We start from the raw sequence: 23,137 nt of genomic DNA, 5'->3' as shown, positions 1-23,137 counted from the left end.
CTCCCCCGTCGACTCCGCGGTACTCCTCTCGCCGAGCTGGAGTACCGCAGTCGACGGCAAACACTTCCGGGTTCGACTTACCGCGTCCAGACTAGACGCGATAAGTCGAACCCAGAAGTTTGATTTCCAGCCGTCGAACTAGCTGGTAAGTGTAGCCAAGGCCTTAGAGACTAACAAATTTATTAGAGCATAAGCTTTCGTGGACTACAGCCCACTTCTTCGGATGCATATAGAATGGAACATATATTGAGGATATATATATATACACACATACAGAGAGCATAAACAGGTGGGAGTTGTCTTACCAACTCTGAGAGGCCAATATATGTTCCATTCTATATGCATCCGAAGAAGTGGGCTGTAGTCCACGAAAGCTTATGCTCTAATAAATTTGTTAGTCTCTAAGGTGCCACAAGTACTCCTGTTCTTCCTTTTGCGGATACAGACTAACACGGCTGCTACTCTGAAACTTGAGAAACAGTAACATTTGTCACTGTGCACATTCGGTGTGAGGAGCCCGTAAGGAACCTCTCTTCAGCACTGGTTTGTTTTGACACCATAGGCCTTTTTGCAGAGGCAGGAAAACTTCAGTAGTTTTTCCCCAGCAGTTCTGCAGCAGTAGGTTCTTGCCAAAGTATTCGAAGATAATGTTATCTTTCTGCAGAGTGGTACTTCAGAGCTTAAGTGGTGCCTAACCCTTGGGCTGGCCGCTCTGTACAAGGATGAATTTCACCCCAAGTGCAAAGTAATCCTCCTATACACAGGGGTGGCTCATTAAATAAAGTTCAGATCTGGATCCAAATTTCTCCTAGAACGTTGAGAAAGTGGGTTTGGGTTCAGGCCCATCTCACAACTGATTATTATTTATTCTCTTTGTTGGATTTTCAAAAATAGTACCAGTGACCATTTCCCTCCTCCTTTCAATTCCTCACTTCTCTTCTTATTTTGAAAAGATTTGTTTGAACATGGCTAGAAAACAGAATCCCAATAAATAACTTGTAAAGAAATGGCATCCATTTAAAGTACTTTAAATGTGAATGTAAAGAAGCAAGGGATCTGTATATATAAGTTACAGTAATTGATAAAGCCCATCTATCTGGAGTGTAATGGGTTCCATTTTTAAAGTGCAGGGGGTGAGGAAATTAGATTTTGATAAATGTCAGACATGTTTATTGTCCTTTTTCCTTGAAACTGAGCTGGCTGAAGTCCACTGTCTCTCAACCAGATTTATTATGGATTAGATACATTCCATCTCACAGTAGGAATGTGCTTATTAGAAAAAAAATCACTACACAAAGCATAAAAGCTTTAACATTCAGCCACTTGATGTACTAATCGGTACAGTTATAAAAGCCTAGTATTGTATTACATCAAATCTAAAGCTGAGATTACATAATGACACAGAAAACTTGAAAATGATCAAGATGAGTGGTGGTTGGTTTTTTTTATTTTTTGTTTTGCATGTCAATATTCAGATTGGACTGTATCTGAGGACATAGCCTTCATGGAAGGGAGATGGGTTGAGGAAAGTCAGCCTTTCCTCTTGGGTAGTATGGTGAAAGCAAGCAATGGACCTGTTTTATATTGAATATGCTTGTATTTATTATTGAATTCATTTCCACAAATGTTTGTGCATTTCAGAGTTGTCTTATAAAGAGGACTTTGTCCAGCAAACTTCTATTCAGCTCTATCCTGGAGTAAACAGAATTTTTGGTGCTTTATTCCTAAAACAAAGTTTGACCTGTAACTTTTGCTTTCATCTATTAAATATTAGAACTATTCTGTGGTGAAAATTTTGCATTTCAGAAAAACACAACTCTGATTTAAAAATAGAAACCAAAACTGTTTTGGAGTGGGAGATTAAGGGCAAAGCATCATCATACTGCATCTTTGCCATTTGTTTGTTTTTTGCTATTGATAACTAATGAAGAACAGATAACATGTTTGTTACAGATTCCATCTGATCTGTAACAGCCCTGCTCTTCTTGTGTAAGAGCTCTCTTGAGACGTGACTAATCCATCATGATTTGGGGATGGTTTTATGACTAAAAGCACTGGGTCCCAGGCTGAGACAGCAATACTTACCACTTATTGGATAGCTAAACATCACCACAGGTGGTACCTTTGGCTGAAAAACCAAAGACTCAGTGGGCATGAAAACTTCTAGATCAGGGTTGACATGCATGGGCATCACAGCATGAAGATGCTTTCAGAGTTACCGTGGGGCTACAAAGAGGATTTTAGTTTCCAGGGCTGTCAATTTTGGCATCTTTCCTGAGCATTACATTCGCTTGTGAAAAGCATGCATGTCTGATGTGCAGTGAAAATCTTGTTTATTATACTCAATACACTGGAGAAACTGTTCAAGACTATTTAATCCATTGAGAATACTGTTCTGATCATGTTAATGTAAGCCTGGATTATTTTACCACACAAGAAATTCCTCTTGGGAACCTGACTTTTCAGGAATATGTTCAGTGAAAAATGTTGATTCTTCTGGTTACCAATTTCACCCCTTTTTCCCTATTTTTTCATGTTTTCAGTTTGTTTTACCACTCTCTTGATTTCTGACTCTGTATTGAATGCATTATATGGATATTTTGGTGTTAGTCAAGACAGTGAACAGTAATTTGGGACATGTTTGGCATGTTATCCGGGAGATGGATGTGGCAAGATATTCCTGTGTAACTTGTCATGTTCCAGGTGTATGTGGGCCATCAATTCATGAGCAGTACTTCAAATATAGAGATGACTATATAGGACTTTTGATACTGGATGTTTAGAAACCTAAAAAGTGTATTTAAAAATAGCCATCGGCGCTTATATTAACACCTGTCATGGGGAAAAGATCCAGATGGATAAAATGTCTATAGGTCAGTAATGGCTTTTAAGATCTCTGCAAATACAAAACGAGCCAAGCTGGTACCAAACTGTCACGTAGAAAAAACATCTTGGGCATATACCGCTGGAGGCTGGAACAATCATGAGGAAAATGAAATATGCTAGCTTTCTACTGTTTCAGCTTCTAGTTCTAATTTTTTTTAATGTCCAAGCAGCTGTTTCTCTAAACTAAATTAAGACACCTGGCACAGTGCCTCTGCCATAGCCTGATTGTTAAGTTGTAATCAGCATGTGGTAATTAAAATGTACATCTGGCTCAAGTAGCAGACTGAGAGTCCGTATTTACATTCAGATATTCCCATTAGCTAGGAGCTTTATTTAATAGCACCCTAGTGCAAACTGGCCTGACCATTCTTACCTGCACAGGGTGTTCAAACTGTAACTCCCTCCCCCGCCCATGCTCTACCTGTGGAGGTTGCACTCAAGGGAAAGGCCTATGGTGTTCTCCAGGCATCTCACTTGGGAAAGGCAGCCTTCAATTACAATTGGGGCACAGGAATGAGTTGAGTCGATGCATCCTCCAGATGTCTTGGCTATGCCTGCTTCCCAATCAACACTAACCTTCTTAGCTGACTCTTGCTTCCTGCAAGCTTGGCTTCCCCAGGCCCTCTGCCCCGGAACTACTGAGAATCATTATGTGGAGCAACTTAGACAACTTGCTGCTTCCTGGAGTCTCCCCTTAATGCCCATGGCCTGTCCCTTATCTCTCATCAGGTCTGGTTCTGAGTCATATGCTCTGTCTCATGTGATCCTTTGTGACTGAAAGCACCCGGATTCACACCCTACACACCATTGTAATAATCTTGGTACAAAATATACCATGTGAGGTATCATTTGAAAACTAATAACTTGCTGGTAAATAATATCATGGTGAAATGTAGGTAGCAACATGATATGTAAAGTTATGAAATCCCCCGTATGCTGACATTGGCACATGTTCAACACCACACAGACCAGGCAAAAGGTGTTTAAAAAGTCTATCCTAAACAAAGGAATGTGTGTGCACCTCAATTTACATATAAGTAGTGAACAGGATCCTCAAAAATACAAAGGGGAGCGAAATGGCAGGAGACGAGGCAAATCTGCATTTCAGCAAACACAGGTGAAAAGAAAGAGCGTGGAGCCACCTTCATCACCTCCAGGTCGTAATTTTTACTGTTTGAATAAACTTTGATTTGAGGAGTAACCTTCCGAAGAATCCACTTTAAAGGGTGATTGGGTTATAAAAGTGAGGGGGAAATGTACCCCCAAGATCTCTCTCTCTCGCGCACACACACAGAGAGAGGAACCAGCCCTTTGACTTTTGGGGTAGATCCTGACCTGAGAAGTTGGTCAACCATGTTGCTGGAAACATGTGGTACACATTTTACCTTGAACGACTCTAGCTTGTTAAGTTTTAAGCTACTAGAAGGTGTTTTATCTTTTTTTCTTGTCACCATTTCTGACTTTAGTACCTGATACTTCAATACACTTAAAATCTTATCTTCTTTTGTTAATAAACTTGTTTTATTTTTTAATCTAAACAAATCCAGTGTTTAGACTGACCTGTTGGTAACTCCAGTTACAGTAGCAGACTGTTGAATATTGACTCCTTACAGGAGCTGGGCAGTGCAGAACATGTGTTTGGGGAAAATTCTGGGCTTGGAGCATGTTGGGGTCACTCTGCAAGTAGTAACCAAGGCTGGTGGAAGCCAGAGTGTTGCTGGTATGTTGCTGACAGGCTGCTGGGGTCAGAGCAGTAGGACCAGGGCTGCAGCTACACACAGACACTCAGGGTGTGACCTGCATGCTGTTTGTGTGTGGCCCAGGTTGGGAGGTACAACAGCAGAGCATTGTGAGGCACTCATGGTTGCAGGGCAGGTGGTGACACAACCCTTCACTGGTCTGGATTGCACCCCAGAATGTGATACGCTTGTACATATTCTCTCTGAGGAGGTGGGTTAAACATAGCACAGGTGAGGCTGAAACCCAGTCTCCTTAAATGGCTAGTTCACCTTGTGACAGTCTTGGACAGAGATGGAGTGGACCCAGCACATGAAGGTCATCTTATCACTTGAAAAGGCCTAATATATGTATCTGGATGTTGCTTACTAATCCTCTTCTTCTACAATAGGGCCCTTCAGAATAGGCCTAACAACAAAAGGCAAAAAACAAACAAACAAAAACCTGTCATTAACTTGCATGGATCTGGATTCCACACAAGACACTTTTTTGCAAAAATGTGGAAATCTGTATCCAACACTCAACCACCACAAGTCTGGTATTTGTCTTCAGATCACTCTCTAACATGTAGAAAGATGGTGACATTTATTATTTGTAATGGTAGTGTCTTTGCTTGAGTTGATGTGTAGTGACAGCTCTGGATCTATGCAATCTGTGGTAACGTTTGCCTCTGCTACCACATTCAACACTTTCCGCCGATCACACAGATTGCTAATTATCTGATTATGTAAGCAGCGGCACAGGAGGCAGCAAACAGGGCTGCTAACAGGGGAGTTTGAGTGGGAGTTTGCAGGGGGAGGTGGAAGGGGAGGCAGGAGGGCGCGGTGTGTTGTGTGCTCTGTGTCCCCAGGTGCTGTGGGCAGAGACTGCAGCAGCCATGAGCCAAGCAGCAGGGGACAGAATGCAGATGATGCATGTGGAAGCTGCGGTATGTATATGGTACTAGCGGGTGAGCCTGAACAGAGGTATGTTTATATGAAGTGTCGCCTAATACAGTTACTGAAAGAAAAGATTTGAGGGTTGGAGATGCAGGTAGATACCCTGGTGGAGTTTAGAAGGGGGTTCGAGCAGCTGATGGAGGAAAGGCAAGGAGGGGCTGAAGGGGAATGCTCAGGGGTGCAGGTGGAAGCAGGGGCTGAGGACTGTGAGGGGGGAATGTTAGGGGGAGAACAAGGGCAGTGGAAGCATGTCACCATGAGAAGCAGGCCAAGGAAAAGGAGGGCTAGTGAAGGGGAAATAGAACTCAGGAACAGGTTTGGGTGTTTGGATAACGAGGAGGGGGGGCAGCAGGTGGTAACTGAAGGTGGGAGGGTGAGGAAGAAGAGAAGAGCGGCTAGTCCAATAGAGAGAGGGGAGGAGTTGATGGAGACAGCCCCAAATCTGGGCCCCGGGAGGATACAGGATGGCACAAGGGGGAATGTAAGGGAAAATAGGAACGGACACAGGTTACAACTAGAGGGAACAGAGGATAGATTAGTAGATCGCAATGTCGCCAGGCGAAGGCAGGTTTACGTGATTGGGGACTCCTTACTGAGGAGGTTAGACAGGCCTGTGACCAGGGCAGACCCAGAGAACAGAAGGGTGTGCTGTCTACCGGGCGCTAAGATACGGGATGGGGACCTGCGGTTGAAAAGGATACTAACAGGAGCAGGTAAGAACCCCTTGATAATCCTTCACGTAGGAACGAATGACACGGCTAGGTTCTCGTTAGAGAGAATCAAGGGAGATTATGCCAGGCTGGGGAAGACGCTCAAGGAAATCGAGGCTCAGATCATCTTTAGTGGGATTCTGCCTGTTCCTAGAGAAGGGCAGCAAAGGGCTGACAGGATTGTGAGGATAAATAGTTGGCTACGGGAGTGGTGCTATAAGGAGGGCTTTGGGATGTATAGCCACTGGGAGGCTTTCGGGGACAGACAGCTGTTCTCACGGGATGGACTTCACCTGAGTAGGGAAGGAAATAGACTTCTTGGAGGGAGGCTGGCTCATCTCATCAAAAGAGCTTTAAACTAGGAAGTTGGGGGAGACGGTTGGGAGATGTACAATTAATCTCCACGCCAGATTCCAACATTGAAAAGGAGAGTGATGAGATAAGAACAGAAATAGCCGGGGGGATGGGATTGGACATAAGAAGGAGAGGGGGGATGAACAGTAAGGGGTCCATAACAAATTGCATAACTAATGGGAGATAGGCTAAATGGCATACATTAGGATGTTTATACACCAATGCGAGAAGCCTAGGTAACAAAATGGAGGAATTGGATCTCCTGGTCCGAGAAATTAAACCGGATATCGTAGGAATAACCGAAACGTGGTGGAACGGTAGTCATGACTGGAGTACAGGTATGGAAGAGTATGTGCTGTTTAGGAACGACCGGAACAAAGGTAAAGGTGGGGGGGTGGCATTGTATGTCAATAATGAGGTAAGCTGTAAAGAAATAATAACTGATGGAATGGATAAGACGGAGTCCGTCTGGGCAATAATCACACAGGGTAAAAACTACTAGAGCCTCCCCTGGGATAGTGCTTGGGGTGTGCTATAGACCGCCGGGATCTACCCTGGATATGGACAAAGAACTATTTAATGTGTTTAGGGAAGTAAATACTAATAGGAACTGTGTAATTATGGGAGACTTTAACTTCCCGGATATAGATTGGGGAACAAATGCTAGTAGCAATAATAGAGCTCAGATGTTCCTAGATGTGCTTGCTGATCAATTCCTTCTTCAAATAGTAGCTGAACCGACAAGGGGGGAGGCCATTTTGGATTTGGTTTTGGTGAGTAGTGAGGACCTCGTTGAGGAAATGGTTGTAGGGGACAACCTTGGCTCGAGTGATCATGAGCTAATTCGGTTTAAACTAAATGGAAGGATTAACAGAATTAAATCGAAAACTAGGGTTTACAATTTTAAAAAGGCTAATTTTAATAAATTAAGAGGACTGGTAAGGGAAGTGGATTGGGCTAATATATTTATGGATCTAAAGGCAGATGATGCCTGGGATTATTTTAAGTTAAAGCTGCAGGAGCTGTCGGAGGCCTGTATCCCGAGAAAGGGAAAACGGTTAGTAAGCAAGAGATTTAGACCGAGCTGGATGAGTGACCGTCTCAAAGGGGTGATTAAGAAAAAACAGAAAGCGTACAAAGAGTGGAAGAGGGGAGGGATCAGTAAGGAAACTTACCTTATTGAGGTCAGAGCATGTAGAGATGGAGTGAGAAAGGCCAAAAGCCGTGTAGAGTTGGACCTTGCGAGGGGAATTAAAACCAATAGTAAGAGGTTTTATAGCCATATAAATAGGAAGAAAACAAAGAAAGAAGTGGGACCGCTGAAGACTATAGCTGGAGTGGAGATTAAGGATAATCTAGGCATGGCACAATATCTAAACGAATATTTTGCATCGGTCTTCAATGAGGCCAATGAAGGGTTTAGGAATATTGGCAGTCTGACAGAGGGGGATACAGGAGGGGGGATTACCGTATCTGAGGTAGAAACCAAACTTGAACACTTTAACGGGACTAAGTCGGGCGGACCAGATGATCTTCATCCAAGAATATTGAAGGAACTGGCGCGAGAAATAGCAGGCCCCTTAGCGATAATTTTTAATGAATCTTTAAACTCGGGGGTGGTACCGTTGGACTGGAGAATAGCTAATGTGGTTCCTATTTTCAAGAAAGGGAAAAAAAGTGACCCGGGTAACTACAGGCCTGTCAGTTTAACATCTGTAGTGTGCAAGGTCCTGGAGAAAATTTTGAAGGAGAAAGTAGTTAAGGACCTTGAGGTCAATGGCAATTGCGACAAATTTCAACATGGTTTTACCAAAGGCAGATCGTGCCAAACCAATCTGATCTCCTTTTTTGAGAAAGTAAAACTTATTAGATAAGGGAAATGAGGTGGACCTAATATACCTCGATTTCAGTAAAGCGTTTGATACGGTACCGCACGAGCAATTATTGGTTAAATTGGAAAAGATGGGGATCGATATGAAAATCCAGAGGTGGATAAGGAACTGGTTAATGGGGAGACTGCAGCGGGTCGTACTGAAAGGCGAACTGTCAGGTTGAGAGAGGTCACCAGTGGAGTTCCTCAAGGTTCGGTTTTGGGTCCCATTTTATTTAATCTATTTATTACTGACCTCGGAACCAAATGTAGGAGTGGGCTGATAAAGTTTGCGGATGACACAAAGTTGGGAGGTATTGCCAATTCAGAGGAGGATCGGGATATTCTGCAGGGAGACTTGAATGACCTTGTAATTTGGAGTAATAGAAATAGGATGAAATTTAATAGTGAAAAGTGTAAGGTGATGCATTTAGGGATGACTAACAAGAATTTTAGTTACAAGCTGGGGACGCGTCGGTTGGAAGTAACGGAGGAGGAGAAAGACCTCGGAGTCCTGGTAGACCGCAGGATGACTATGAGTCGACAATGTGACGTGGCGGTGAAAAAAGCCAATGCGGTCTTGGGATGCATTAGGCGAGGTATATCTAGTAGGGATAAGGAGGTGCTGCTTCCGTTGTACAAGGCACTGGTGAGACCTCATTTGGAGTACTGTGTGCAGTTCTGGTCTCCCATGTTTAAAAAAGATGAACTCAAACTGGAACGGGTACAGAGAGGGGCCACTAGGATGATCAGAGGAATGGAAAACCTGTCGTATGAAAGGAGACTCGAGGAGCTCGGGTTGTTTAGCCTAACCAAAAGAAGGCTGAGGGGGGATATGATTGCTCTCTTTAAATATATCAAAGGAATAAATACCAGGGAGGGAGAGGAATTATTTCAGCTCAGTACTAATGTGGACACGAGAACGAATGGATATAAACTGGCCGTGGGGAAGTTTAGGCTTGAAATTAGACGAAGGTTTCTAACCGTCAGAGGGGTGAAATATTGGAACAGCCTTCCGAGGGAAACGGTGGGGGCGAAGGACCTGTCTGGCTTTAAGATTAAGCTAGATAAGTTTATGGAGGGAATGGTTTAATGGGATAACGTGATTTTAGTCAAATAAACAGCGTGCCATCGCTGGTAAATAGTATCAATGGCCAATGAGGGTCTGGCTGGAGAATCTTGCCTACATGCTTGGGGTTCTACTGATCGCCATATTTGGGGTCGGGAAGGAATTTTCCTCCAGGGTAGATTGGCAGAGGCTCTGGAGGTTTTTTGCCTTCCTCCGCAGCATGGGGCGGGGGTCGCTAGCTGGAGGATTCTCTGCTACTTGAAGTCTCTAAACCACAGGACTTGGGGACTTCAACAGCAGAGTCAAGGGAAAGGGGTTGGGACGGCTTTGTGGCCTGCATCATGCAGGAGGTCAGACTAGATGATCATAATGGTCCCTTCTGACCTTAAAGTCTATGAGTCTATGTAATTTCTTGCCTGAGGTCCTGTCTGATTCTGGTGCCAGCAGGCTTCAACAGGTATAGTGTTCCTTGTGCCCGCTATTGCTCTGTTCTTGGAAAGTTTCCCTTTGACTCCACCTCCTGCCTCTCTGGATTAATAGGAGTGGTCTCCAGAACCCCAGATTTGATTGATTGATTAGGCAGGGAGGATAGGGTTACCATATCTCATAAATAAAAAAAGAGGACCCTCCACGGGCCCTGGCCCCGCCCATTTCCCCACCCCTAGCCCCGCCCCAACTCCACCCCTTCCCCACCCTAACTCTGCCCCCTCCCACTCCCAGCCAGGGGGAAAGGGCTGCCCCAGTGCTACCGGCTTCAGGGTTTGCCGGGCAGCCCCCAGACCCTGCGCCCCCAGCCGGCGCTTCCCCAGCGCAGCTGGAGCCCGGGAGGGGAAGCGCCCAGCCGGGGGCACAGGGTCTGGAGGCTGCCCGGCAAACCGTGAAGCCGGTAGTGCTCGGGCTTTGGGTAGCCCCTATGCCTCCAGACCCTGCGCCCCCCGGCCGGGCACTTCCCCTCCCGGGCTCCGGTGGCGCAGGGTCCGGAGGCACGGAGGCTGCCCGAAGCCGGCGGAGCCCGGGAGGGGAAGTGCCCGGCCGGGGGGGGCGCAGGGTCTGGAGGCATAGGGGCTACCCAAAGCCGGCTTCGGGCAGCCCGTGCCTCCGGACCCTGCGCCGCCGGAGCCCGGGAGGGGAAGTGCCCGGCTGGGGGCGCAGGGTCTGGAGGCACGGGGGCTGCCCGAAGCCGGTAGCGCTCGGGCAGCCCGGCTCTTAAACAGAGCCAAAGAGTCGGGGAGGAGCAGAGCCACCATTTTCCTGGACATGTTCGGCTTTTTGGCAATTCCCCCCGGACGGGGGTTTGACTGCCGAAAAGCCGGACATGTCCGGGGAAAAAGAGGACGTATGGTAACCCTAAGGGAGGAGCAGTTAACCATAATTTTTCAGGGATGAAATACAGAAGGCTGCTCTGCAGGGCCCAAGGTATGTGGACATGGTTATGGGTGAAAGCAGATACGTGCCGCCTCCTACTTTTGCACTGAGCCCTATGAAAGATAGAGGTGGCCCTATTTGTATGTGAAAGTTTAAAAAAAAAAAAAAAAAAAAACCCAAACCCAAGATTCAATATTGTATTGGGGGGCTGGGGGGAAAGCAGGACAGAGACCCCTTCTTTTGTGAAGTTCCCATTAACAGAACTGGCTTGCCTCTCAATTTTGCTTGTTACTATAGAACAGAGGCAGCCAAAATGCATGGCTGCTTGTCATGGCAAAAAGCACTGAAAACAGAACTAGCCCTGAAACAGCCCAAGAGAGAAGCTTGAAGACCTGCTGCATTTGTGTAGGAATGGAAGAGAATGTGTGGAGGAATATGGTCAAAGATATAGGGAGTGGTGTGGTGGTGGTGGGGTGGGGGGTGGGGATAATGAGCCAGAAGAAAGGAAACCAGCAAGAAGTGGTAGCAGAGGAGAAGAACAAGGACAGAAAAACCTTGGGGTGTAGGAACTTGGGAGTGGAGAATGAAGGAAAGGAGAGGTATCAAAGAAATGAGAGGGTGAAAGGGGGCTGGATACTTTGGGGGGGGAGGGAGGAGGACACCTGTTCCAGGATGTAGCAAAATTTGGTGACCCAGACAGACCTTGATGCTCTTATGGAACCCACTTTGTTCAATTTCCAGAATGAACAGTGCTTTGCGAGTGTCTGTGCCCCGCCCCAGTTCAGCAAGGCCAGTGTCTGTATGTAGAAACTTGATAGGTGGTGTCCTTTTGTTAATTACAGTTTTGGAAGTTAATTGACACAGCAGACTAACAATAAATGTGTAACCACAGACCAGGCTGTGGGGGTGGGAGGATGGGAAGTTTGGTGTCCTGCCTTCTGTAATCCCATGCTATGTGTATATTTAATCCCTCTCCCTGCCTGTGACTTGAGTTCTTGTGTGCTTCTATTCTTGTGCCAGGGTAGCATTGCACCGAGTCACGAGTTACTTGGTCTGTTTCACTCTAGCTTATGTTCCAAGTCCCTATGGTGTTATATTGGGTATCTTAAATAATGCCACACCTGCTGTTTCACCTATAGCAAGCTTCTCCTTCATTTGTGCCCTGTTCCCCTTCTGCACATAGTGCCTACACGGAAAAGACTTCCATGCTCTAGAGGCAAAGGAAGAAATTCAGTATCAATCTGTAGTATATGGCCATTGTAGCAGTGTGCATGGAAGTTATTAAACAAATTACAGTCCTTGCACAATAGCCAAATTTTGAACGTTAACCCACCTGTTTTACATTTTATTTTAAAAATACCACAAGGATCCAACTCTCTCTTTATATGTAAAAGTCCTAGAAGACCGAGGAATATTAAGCACTGTGTTTGAAGCATGTACACTTCTGTTGCTGGGTGATGTATAACCAGCGCAGTGTCTCCTGCTGGTTGTCTTGGGAATTAGCTCTTCCAGCCCGGAGCCCCCTCTGAAGGCCGGTGTCTCTCCTGCCACTGACCCCATGTCCCTCCCGGACCCTGGTGCCCCTTTATTTTGGGGAGCTGCCTCCAGCAGCAACCCACAATCTGGGTCTCCCCAGCTAGGGGAATCCCCACCCTCTATCCCCACCTTGCCTCAGTGGCTACTGCCAGTCACCATCTAGCCCCCGCTCCCTGGGGCAGACTGCAGTCTGTAAACCACTCGTCATCGGCAAGGGGGGTTAGGACCTGCTGCCTTTGCCTATCTTTGGGCTGCCCCTCTGCAGCCCTAGTACCTATTTGGCTCCCCAGCTCCCTCTGCCATTCCCCAGCACTGCTCCATCTCAGGTACCCTTCTCAGCTCCCAGGCAGCCAGGTCCTTCTCTCTCAAAAGCTAGAGAGAGAGTGTGTCTTGCTTCTGGCCTCCTGCCCTCTTATAAGGGCCAGCTGGGCTCTGATTAAGCTGGCCACAGCTGTGGCTGCTTTCCCCATCAGCCTACCTTTTCCCATCTGCGGCCCTCTCCAGGGCTGTTTTAACCCCTTCGGGGCCAGAGCGGGGTGACCACCCCACTACAACGTCTCACACTAAACCTTAAACCAGCTAAACCAAAAAACCCACTGATCCTGGCTGGAGACCTTTTTAAGTGCAGCGTTTCAGCCTGAAGTATCTCTGAGGTTAATCTGAAGATCGATCAGAATAGATGTCTTAATGTGCGCACAAGACAAATTCCAGCTTCTGGATCTCCGTCTTCCAGCCATAAGTGCATGGAACTCCCAGTAAACTCTAACTAGAGTTCCATGTGCAGAAGTTCTCAGTCCTTTCTCTCTAAAAGGCCAGTAGGCCCAATTCTCTGTTACAATACAGGTCTGGTGGCACAGTGTGGCCACAAATCCATCATAACTGGCTTCCCCCACCCCCAAATATAGGGAGAATCCCTGTTTGCTGTAGAGCAGCTCTGTGCCACTCTTATGTCACAGCCCTGATGTAAGGATAATGGTCAGGGAAGAGTGGGTGTGGCTGAAGCACCTCTGCCCTCTGGCTATTCCCAGCTGCCAGAACAGCCCCTTTGGGGCAAGGGTAGCTTGAACACAGGTTACAGCAGCACTGAGGCTGCTGTAACTTACATGAGGGATCACCCCTCTGCCTTGGGTCCTGTGCTGATTGCAGTTTGGCAGGACCCAAGAAAAGGTGCCAGTGTGTTACCTAATGTCACATGATACTGGAGGAATGTAACTAGATGCACGTTTTGACTAGCCAGTACATTTGAACTGCATGGGAATTAGAGGTCTTCTTCTTAGATGTAGGTCCAACAGCTTGTTTCACAGGAGCTTTTGAAAAAATATGACATTGTATTTACTGTATTCTAGTATTTGTTTTCTGTGAAGTTCTTGAAATTGTGAGACTATCCGACTTGCAAAAATGGAGAGACAAGGTGGGTGAGGTAATATATTTTCTCTCTTTTATCACCCATCTTGCCTCTCTAATATTCTGGGACCAATACAGTTTCAACAACACTGCAAAAACAGAGCATTTCTTTATTTTTATTCAATTGTAACTCAGCAAACTGAGTCTGCTGGGTTTGTTATAGTTTGCCGAGCATACTTGAAATGTTGTTGTTCAGCATGACTACTTACTGCCTTCTCATAATCACTCTGTTTAATTTAAATATTGCACATTCCTGTTCTCTTCTGTTCATGTTATGTGTGTGTCAGCCATGTTGGAATGCTCTCATTTCTTTTAAAAATGTTTAAGTTGCCATATTACGCAGATCCGGGACCTAAATGAAACAGAACTTCATGACACTCTCAGTGTATCTTCCACATTTCCTAATGGCTGGTAACTTGCTCTAGTGTAATATAATGAACTGGCTATACAGTGTAATATAAGGAACTGTTGAAAAGGATCAGAGCTTTGTGCACTTTGTGGAATAACTCCTTATTTCTATTAGCTGCAGTTCCTGTAGTAGGGTATCAACCCTATCTACACCTTTTATGGATGTTTCACTTATAAGCTTCTTTTGGCACAGGCGGCACAGAGGGGATGGATGGCTGTAGCTGGGCAATGGATATCCTGGCTGTAGTATAGTTGGTGATAGCCTATATGTAGGATAGCTGGCTGTAATACAATCAGTGGAGATGGCTTCAATACCAGCCACTCTTGCCTCCTACTCCAACACAGGGAGAATATTTGGGGAAGAAGGAACTTGTCAAGGGCATGATGGAGCAGATCTCTACTATACTGGCCCTCCGCTGGCATAAAGTGCACCAGTGTCGTAAGTTAGAGCGGTCTCTTGGCTGCTCTGAGCTTGGAGCTGGTCTGGAGCAGGTTTGGGGAAACCATAACTAGATTTCTGACACCTCCACTCCATGCTTCCCCCGTCATTAAGCAGCGCTCAGACCCAGGGAAGAACTGAGTCCACAATGTACAGAAATACAAAGAGCTCATTAACACAAGGCAATAGACATCAATAATCAGTAAAGATGCAGATACTTAAAAAAACTAAATTGATTGATTTGTATGTTTCCCCTTCATGGATAGCGGCCAAGTCAGAATCTCCACTTCCATGGATGATAGACAAGAAAACCTTGTGACTAGGAGGTGCGGAAGTAGACAATGCCATCTCTCTGCCATCGCTCTTTCACTCAAGGCCACAGGAAACAGTTTTTTGTAGCATTGAGGGATTAGCACAGGAGAGGGACTGGGGCTGACATGCATAGTGGGCACGTTCTAATCCTTCATGGTGTCTGCATGAAAGACAGTGACTCTCACTACTCACTTCCACACATATCCCCTCCATCAAGGCCGGCTTTAGGCCGATTCCCCGGAATCGGGCCCCACGCCAAAGAGGGCCCTGCGCCTTACTCACCAGGTGGCAGTCCGCTCCGGGTCTTCGGCGGCACTTCGGCAGCGGGGGGTCCGCTCCGGGTCCTCGTCGGCATTTTGGCGGCGGGGGGTCCTTCAGTGCCGCGGAAGACATGGAGCGGACCCCCCGTCGCCAAAGACCCAGACCGCCGCCAGGTATTCGAATCGGGCCCCGCAGGTCCTAAAGCCGGCCCTGCCCTGCCCTCCATCCTTTGGAGCCCCCTAAAGGGATTCTGGGATTGGAGATTGGCAGGACCTGTTGGGATGGAGGACATTTGCTTTCTGTCTTACTAGCAGTTACCTGACTCGCTCTTTTTTAATTTAAACTAATGCCTATTGTGATTTGATTAATTGATGTTTTTAATGGTGGGACCTAAATGAGACTCTAAACTACTTCCTTTTAAACAGGTTGATGCAATGAAGAGAGCACTAGAAAGTCTTAACCTCAACATTGTAGAGATGACAGATGAAAATGCAACCTTAGATGGTGGAGATGTCTTATTTACAGGTACACAATTAAAGTGAAATTGTTCTTTTTTTCTGGACTGCCCAGAGAATTTAACACTATCTGGTCTCTATTAATAAAATACTTTATACTAGTGTAAAGATTTTATTAGGTCATTGCTTACCAAATGGCAGCACAGCACTTTAGTTTGAGAAATGTCTTTTGAATGCAAAACTTCCTGAGTAATGCAGAATAATGGAAGTAGCAGTAGACACAATACAAATCATGTGTATTTAAGCCTTAATTCACCTAGCTTGTAAAGTATTATTTAGCAATAAAGAAAATGCTTTCAGCAGTCAAGTTATTGCCATCATTTCATATTTTTTGTTACTGGCAGCCATGTTTGCACAGACCTGTTTGCGGGAATCATAAAAGCTTGATTCAGACGTAATTGTGGTTAGTTCTTTGCGTAAACACTGGATAGTGCATTTGTAGTTTATGGGGAAAATAGACCTGCTTGCCAGATCTCACGTGGAAGAGAAGTGGAGTTGCCACTCAAGTTTTTTGCATGAACAAATTCAAAAGGGAAGATACCGATGCTGATTTTTACATAGTTAAACCCATTATGCATTTTCTCACATTGGCTGGCTATACGTTTGACCCTTGCCTGAGATAAATGAGGCTGTTTATTTTGATCACCATCACAATAGGCAGGTTGCTTGCCTAACTCACAAAGGGAACAAGATTGTTTCAGACTAAGCAAACGAAAAAAATAAGGTATTTCTATTATGTTACAGATCCCAGTATCTATTTCCCTAGCACCTTGAAGATAGCTGTGTCTTTATTACTGAGGTTTAAAATCCAAGAATGGGAGAAATCTCAGAAGAGAAACAGAAGGTCAATCGGTGACTTAGTAATCCATCCCAGCTGTTCTGTCCATTTATCCTATGACCATTGCAAAGTTTTAAAGGAAAGGGAGCTGTTTGTGTATAATTTACAGTGATTATCCTTCACCAGAAGAAGAATTTAATTAGAATCAACTTCCAATTGCAAGTTGCATTTTTTTTTTAAAAGCTACATTTCTAGTTAGTTTTGTTACTAGACTTTTTTAGCCACAGTTAAGTCTCATATTGATAATTGTGAAGGACTTTATATTACAACATCTCCATCTCAAATTTGGCCTATTTTTAAAATGTATGTGTTCTGATTATTAGATATGGTTCGTGTCCATGTATTTTTCAGCCATTCAAATTTAAAAAAATCATTAACTTGGTCTTTACTATTCTTTGCGATCTCTTCATTTCAGGCAGGGAATTTTTTGTGGGTCTGTCAAGACGGACAAATCAACGTGGTGCAGAAATTCTGGCTGACACATTTAAGGTTTGTACACTTGTTCTGCAATAAGACCTTCTGCTTTCTGTGGCACAGACAAAGGGGTTAAACTACAGCCCACTGAACCAAATACATTAGCCAAAATGTTCAGAAATGGATATCTAAAGTCAGGCTCCTCTCTATTTAGATTCCTGGGTAGTGGCCTGAATTACAAAAAGGCAGAGAAGCCAACAGACCCATCAAAGTCACAGATCTTCAAAAGGGGACAAAGGAAATGTGGAGTCAAGTCAGTTCTGAGGGACTAATACTGTAAGTGGGGCAGTGCCAGGTCACTACTACTTGCTACTATCTTAGGCCTCCCATTCCTCTTCTAGAGAAGCTCAGCAATATGCATGAATGTGTTCTCACGTGGGTTCCTGGCGGGTTTTTAGAGAAGTAATTTTTAAACATTTAACAGATTTATTTTCAGGTGCACAAGTAGTGAAAACTGCAGTAGTTCTGTATTTTTCCTTGATGCACAAAGCAAGCCAAGACAGCCCAAAGGGGCATGTCACAGTCATAGTTGACTGTAGCCAGTTTACCTCAGGACATGCAGATGAATTAACTTGCAGAGGAGCTAAAATGTGTCATTGAATTACTCAGTGCAAATATGGAACTGGTACTGATTTAAAATATTTACTGTGCACCTTCTTCATTTCTACATAGGATTATGCTGTCTCCACAGTCCCTGTTTATGGCACTTTGCATCTGAAGAGTTTTTGTAGCATGGCTGGACCAAACCTGATTGCCATTGGTTCGACTGAAGCTGCGCAAAAAGCCCTCAAGGTAAAATGCATAGGAAAATGACATGAGATAGGTGACTAATTTTACTTTTATCTTAAGACAAGAACACCTGAGTTTAAAATAGATGTAGTGTCAGTACAAGAGGGAAATAAATACACCTCAGAGAATCCCACAAGTGAAGGGAATATTATTCATTAATTGTATAGGGAAAGTTTTATGCTAATCTAGTTTTAATTATCTAAAATAGCTTCCTGAGTTACTACAAGCTTGTACCTGATGATGTGAGGGGATGTGTTTGGTTCGTTTGTTGCATGGGATGGGGAATAGGTGGAAATGAAGGTTGAGACTTAAGCAGGGAAAGAGTTGTCTAGGTTCATTAACTTTGAATTCTTATCTCTTGATGCATAACATTCAGTGAAAGGATTTGAGGAAGGAGTGAACATGGTCAGAGCAGTGGGATAAGATTTTTTTTTTTTTTTTTTTTTTTTTTTTGTTAAGCGGGAACATGGGAGTGACTGGAGAGAAGACCAGGTAGATTTTGGAAATGTCAAAGGGAGAAGTAAAAGGGTTGAGAGCTTGGATGTGAGGAGAGAAGGTTAAGGAGGAATGGAAAATAACCCTAAGGATGTGAGCTGAAATAACAAGGAGGATGGTGAAGTTTCTGAGATGGAGGAGAGAAAGTTGAATAGCTGGGAGCATGCAGCCCTCTCCAGGAGGTGAGATGAAGAAAATAAGGAAGATGGGTTGAAGGGAAAGGGAAGATATAGGCTCTACTTTCAATAATTCCATATTGTGCTGACACCTAGCTTTAGGATATGGGCAGAGTACAGTAGGAGCAGGAAACAGGCAAATGTGCCAAACCAAGTACCTGAGAGAAGGGACAGTGTTGGATTTCTGGCCCCTTTTCTCAAAGGGGACACTGGTAACTCTTACCAACCTGAAAAAGCCTTCTGCCTTGAAGTTTTTAACATGAACGTTTATTGCTGATTCTGCCTTGCTATCATAGAGTGAAGTGAAGTCCAAGCTCTAGGATGAACCCATCGCTGCACTTCAGTTGCAGAAGGGTTAGGTGGCTAGTGTCACCTCCAAAAAGTGTCAGTCCTCCACATGAACTCCTTATGCAATTATCATCCTGGGACTCCAGTGCCCACCCTAGAGAGGCTCTCCATCACAAGCTGATCGCTAAAAGGTCATTTGTCTTCTGTCTAGAGTAGACTAAAGCACTAACAGCGCTCTTTCTCCCCTCCCCCCCCCGTTTTTAATGTGACATTTATATGTACAGTCAAGCCACGTCCAAAAGAATTGTAGCTAAATGGGCATCTGACAGCGTTTCTCATTCTTATTCCTTATCAGGAATGACTCTTCAGGGTCAGCACAAGGTTCATTTGTTTAGTAACAGTAAGTAGCCAATGTGTTCCCAAATGTACAGCCTATTATTGTACTGGTTCTCTTGCAAATAACGAATCCAGGCTTTGCTTGTCAGTACTAAAAAAATCTACTTCCAGGCTGAGAGTAATGTGGTGATTATTACTAACCCGTGCAATTACAAAGTGTTGTAACCCAGCTGTCTCTCGCCTTTTGGGGAGGAAGAGGAAGGTGAAGGAGACTCCCTTTGTTTAGTTGTATTGGGAAAGAAATCTTAATCTTTCGCTGATTTAAAATGTGGCTTGTTATTGTTTTAGATATAAGGTTTTTGTATATATTATTATTATTAATTATTATTATTATTATAACCATAAAACTTATTTTGGAAATTAAAGAATATTTATATAATGACTGTGCCAGAGGCTTCTGATCAGGATCAGGGTCCTATTGTGCCGGCCAGAACATGGAGCAACTCTGAAAGAAACGTGGCTCCTACCCCAAAGCTTACAGTGTAGGGCTCTGATCCTGCAAAGACTTGTGCACTTGCTTAGCTTCGATGGGACTCAGATGCATAAAGTTAAACAGGTGCATAAGTCTCTGCTGGTTCAGAGCCATGGACTGTAAGCTCTTTGGGGTAGGAACCATGTGTATTTCAGAGTTGTACCATATTCTAAGTCTTTGCAGGATCAGGGCTTGAGAGAGACTCAGAAGTTCCAGGTGCCCCTTAACCCCAGCAATACCAACATCTGCTCACCCAACAACCACTCAGACTCCCCCATCCCACACAAACACCTACCTACCTACCTTAGCCTGAGCTGCCAAATCTGTGAATCTCTGTGACCTACCCCCTGCTATCACTCAGAGCAGGGTCTGAGACTGCAAGCCTAAGATCATGCTTATAAGCAAATTCTTCATTTGCATAAAATGTCACATGGAGCAGAAAAAAACTTGCAAAACTGGTATCAATGTGAAATAATTTATTTGACCCTCAGGCTGAAACTACTGGACACAGGCCTATTAAGAGATGTTCTGTTTAACTGAAAAATGATAGCGGTCACTACACGTAGCTATAAGATAACAGTCCACACCGACCTGCAGTACCACACCCCCTTTCACTTTCTGTGAAACCAAATGAAAATGGCTTTGGTTGCAGTGCATTGACACTCCTGATTCTGTATCCCTGACAATCTAGCCTACATGAAGTGCTATGTAAATTCCCCCACGTGAGTTGATCTGTATGCCCTGTCCCAAATAATCAGGCTCAAACTCCAAAGGCATCACATGGAGCAACCTGATAAATCTTGCAGATACTCAGCCACAATAAAATACTACTTTGGACGATTTATAAACGCTAACAAAATTCAAGCACAATACTATTTTCTGACAGTTTCAATTTGAACTCAAGCCAAGACTAATTTGAGTACTCTTCAGTTTGATTAAAGCCATTTGCACAGCTCTGCTAATCATATTGCAGTGCATCAATTTAGCTATTGAAGCTAAAATATATTTGTAGATAAGATGATAAATAAATTGAGTTTGTAAAGTACCAGCCATGTAAATATTACCAGCAGTTCAGATACAGCAAAATGCAGAGTATTCGTAATAAGAAACAATGATGCATTTTCAAGCCTTTTAGAGGGTACTAGCAAGGTACCCTAACATTAAAAAAAAAAAAAAAACACACACACACACACACACACACACACACACAAAAACCCTGAAAAATACCTTTTTAAATAGTTGACCATGTTGGTTTGCATGGTGTTTTTTGGTATTAGAGATTTAGAAGTATATACATCTTTGTATGAGGATCAGTATTAATTAGACATATGCACATGTAACTACACACCAGGAATCAAGGTTAGAGTGTACTCCTAAAGGATTGGGACATAAAGAAGTTCATACAAGTATTACTGATAAGAAAATTCAGTGTTTCGTAGGACAAAATGTTAAGTGTGTGCAGCTTAAATAATCATTGCCACAAACTTAAGTTGAACTGAAAGCATTTGATCTAAGGCAAAAATTTTAAAACCTAGATCTTGAAGTTAGGCAAGTAGGTCCTCTTAGAGACACCTGAATTAAGGATACTATCCTGAAAGTTGCTGAATCCCTCTGAGGTTTTGAGGTCCCAATTCCCAGCATTACTTCAATGGTAGCTGTAGCTCCTGTTGACTTCAATAGGAGTCATGAGTGCTCAGCACATCTGAAAACCAGGCCGCCTTTGAAGCTAGTCCTGCAGGGTGCTGTGGGTGGACCCAAAGTTAATTGGAATAAATGAAGACTTTCCACTTACTTCAGTGGGCTTTGTATCAGGCCCTGGAAGGTAATTTCCCATGAAAGTGCCATTGGAAGCTGAGGGTACTCAGCACCTCATAGAAGCAGTGAGCACATTTTAGGCCCTTTGTTAGCTGCTTAAATGTGGATTTATTTCACCAAATTTATTTTAAAACAAAAACAAGTATACGCTGAGCACCTATCCCATAAATAAGAAAATACATAATAGAATAATATAAAGACCTGCCCATATCTAAGTAAATATCCATCAAACTCTTTCAAAAAGCCTAAGAGTTGTTTTTTTTTTTTTTTTATTTTTTATTTTAGCAGAATGTCTGGAAGTTTATCACCAAGCTCTGCACCAAGAGTCTCTCTGTAGAAATTTTGGCCTAAAGTACTGAATGAATTGGTCCTGGTGCTTGCAACTAACAAATTGAGTATTATTTATTCAAGTCATGTATTGTTCATAAATAATAAATTTAGTAATTTTGAAACAGGAACACCTGAGTTCAGTCTAGCCTTTCCAGGATGCTATATTGTTACATTCAAAAAACTTTAAAAAGAAAGTTAAGTTTACAAAATCAGGCATGGAAGGGTTCTGTCCCATTGTGCATCATAACAGTATAGGTGGTCTGTGGCATACCCAGAAGCAGAATGCAAACCACCTGGGTTCCAGACCTGTGCTTTAAAACACAACATCCTCATCTTACAACCCTCTGTCTCCTTCACTGTCTAGCTCGTCCACTGGACGAGACAGTGTTCCTGTAGAACAAGTAGTCGGTGATAGCGTATCATCATCCTTATGCACAAGGAAGCCAAATTAAGATTCCAGAGAAATCTTACTTCCGGAATTTCTTAACTTGCGAGTTGCCTGACTTTCCAACTTGAACATTCCCTTAATGTAGGGGTGTTTTTAATGTGGATTCCTAGGTTTTTAATTAACATACTGAAAAACCAGAAATATCCTATGGAAACATGTTGACTCCCTTTATGAGTCATCAGCTGGATCTGGCCCTAGAACTTCCATATCCACAATACAGACATCTACCAACAGGTAGCAGTAGTAGACAGTTATTCTGTATGAACCAATGATTAGAGAGGGATATGAATCACATTTTGTTAACATTTTGGAATATTAGGAATCAGGATTCCTGGGTTTGAGTGCAGTCTCTGAAGGAGAGCGTACTATAGTAGTAAAGACTGCAACTAGCCACCTTCATAGATTTGGCATGCTCATTCTGAAAGCCAGTGCAGCCAAGTGGATGAAACTTGAGTCTGTCATAATTAGGCTTAGAAGGATTAGATTTTCATCAGTAAATGTCAATAAATCTCTTTCACTGTACCCACACAAACTGATGAAAAAATATTTCCATCAATAATAGAAATTTACAGTTAGGAAAAATAAAAAATGCAGCTCGAGTTTATTAGTCTGATTTAGAATATTTACTTTGTATGTTTTAATATGACATTGGCAATTTGTGTTTTAACAGTTCTAAATCTTTACCATTTTGAATCTCAATATCTATCATTAAATCATTATCTTACTCCCCACAACTGAGAATTTAAATTAATAAAAGTAGAAAGTCTTAAAAATAAACATCAATATTGTCCATTGAAATTAAAAACGGAATT

At 43.6% G+C, this 23,137-nt stretch overlaps 1 protein-coding gene across 7 annotated transcripts in view; it reads left to right on the top strand.

Moving 5' to 3' along the window:
* Positions 1–23,137, top strand: part of DDAH1 (dimethylarginine dimethylaminohydrolase 1) — a 168,126-nt gene that overhangs the window by 108,233 nt on the left and 36,756 nt on the right. For all 7 annotated transcript variants that reach the window (XM_065554154.1, XM_065554157.1, XM_065554156.1 and 4 more), the window contains 3 exons: positions 15,715–15,814; positions 17,058–17,131; positions 17,789–17,908. In XM_065554154.1, the coding sequence (XP_065410226.1) occupies positions 15,715–15,814; positions 17,058–17,131; positions 17,789–17,908 (294 nt within the window). The remainder of the gene's footprint in view (positions 1–15,714; positions 15,815–17,057; positions 17,132–17,788; positions 17,909–23,137) is intronic.

Source organism: Chrysemys picta, chromosome 8 (genome assembly GCF_011386835.1).
Source record: "Chrysemys picta bellii isolate R12L10 chromosome 8, ASM1138683v2, whole genome shotgun sequence".
NCBI classification, from domain to species: Eukaryota; Metazoa; Chordata; order Testudines; family Emydidae; genus Chrysemys; species Chrysemys picta.
The sequence above is the reverse complement of the archived record's forward strand: the minus strand, read 5'-3'. Positions and strand labels throughout refer to the sequence as shown.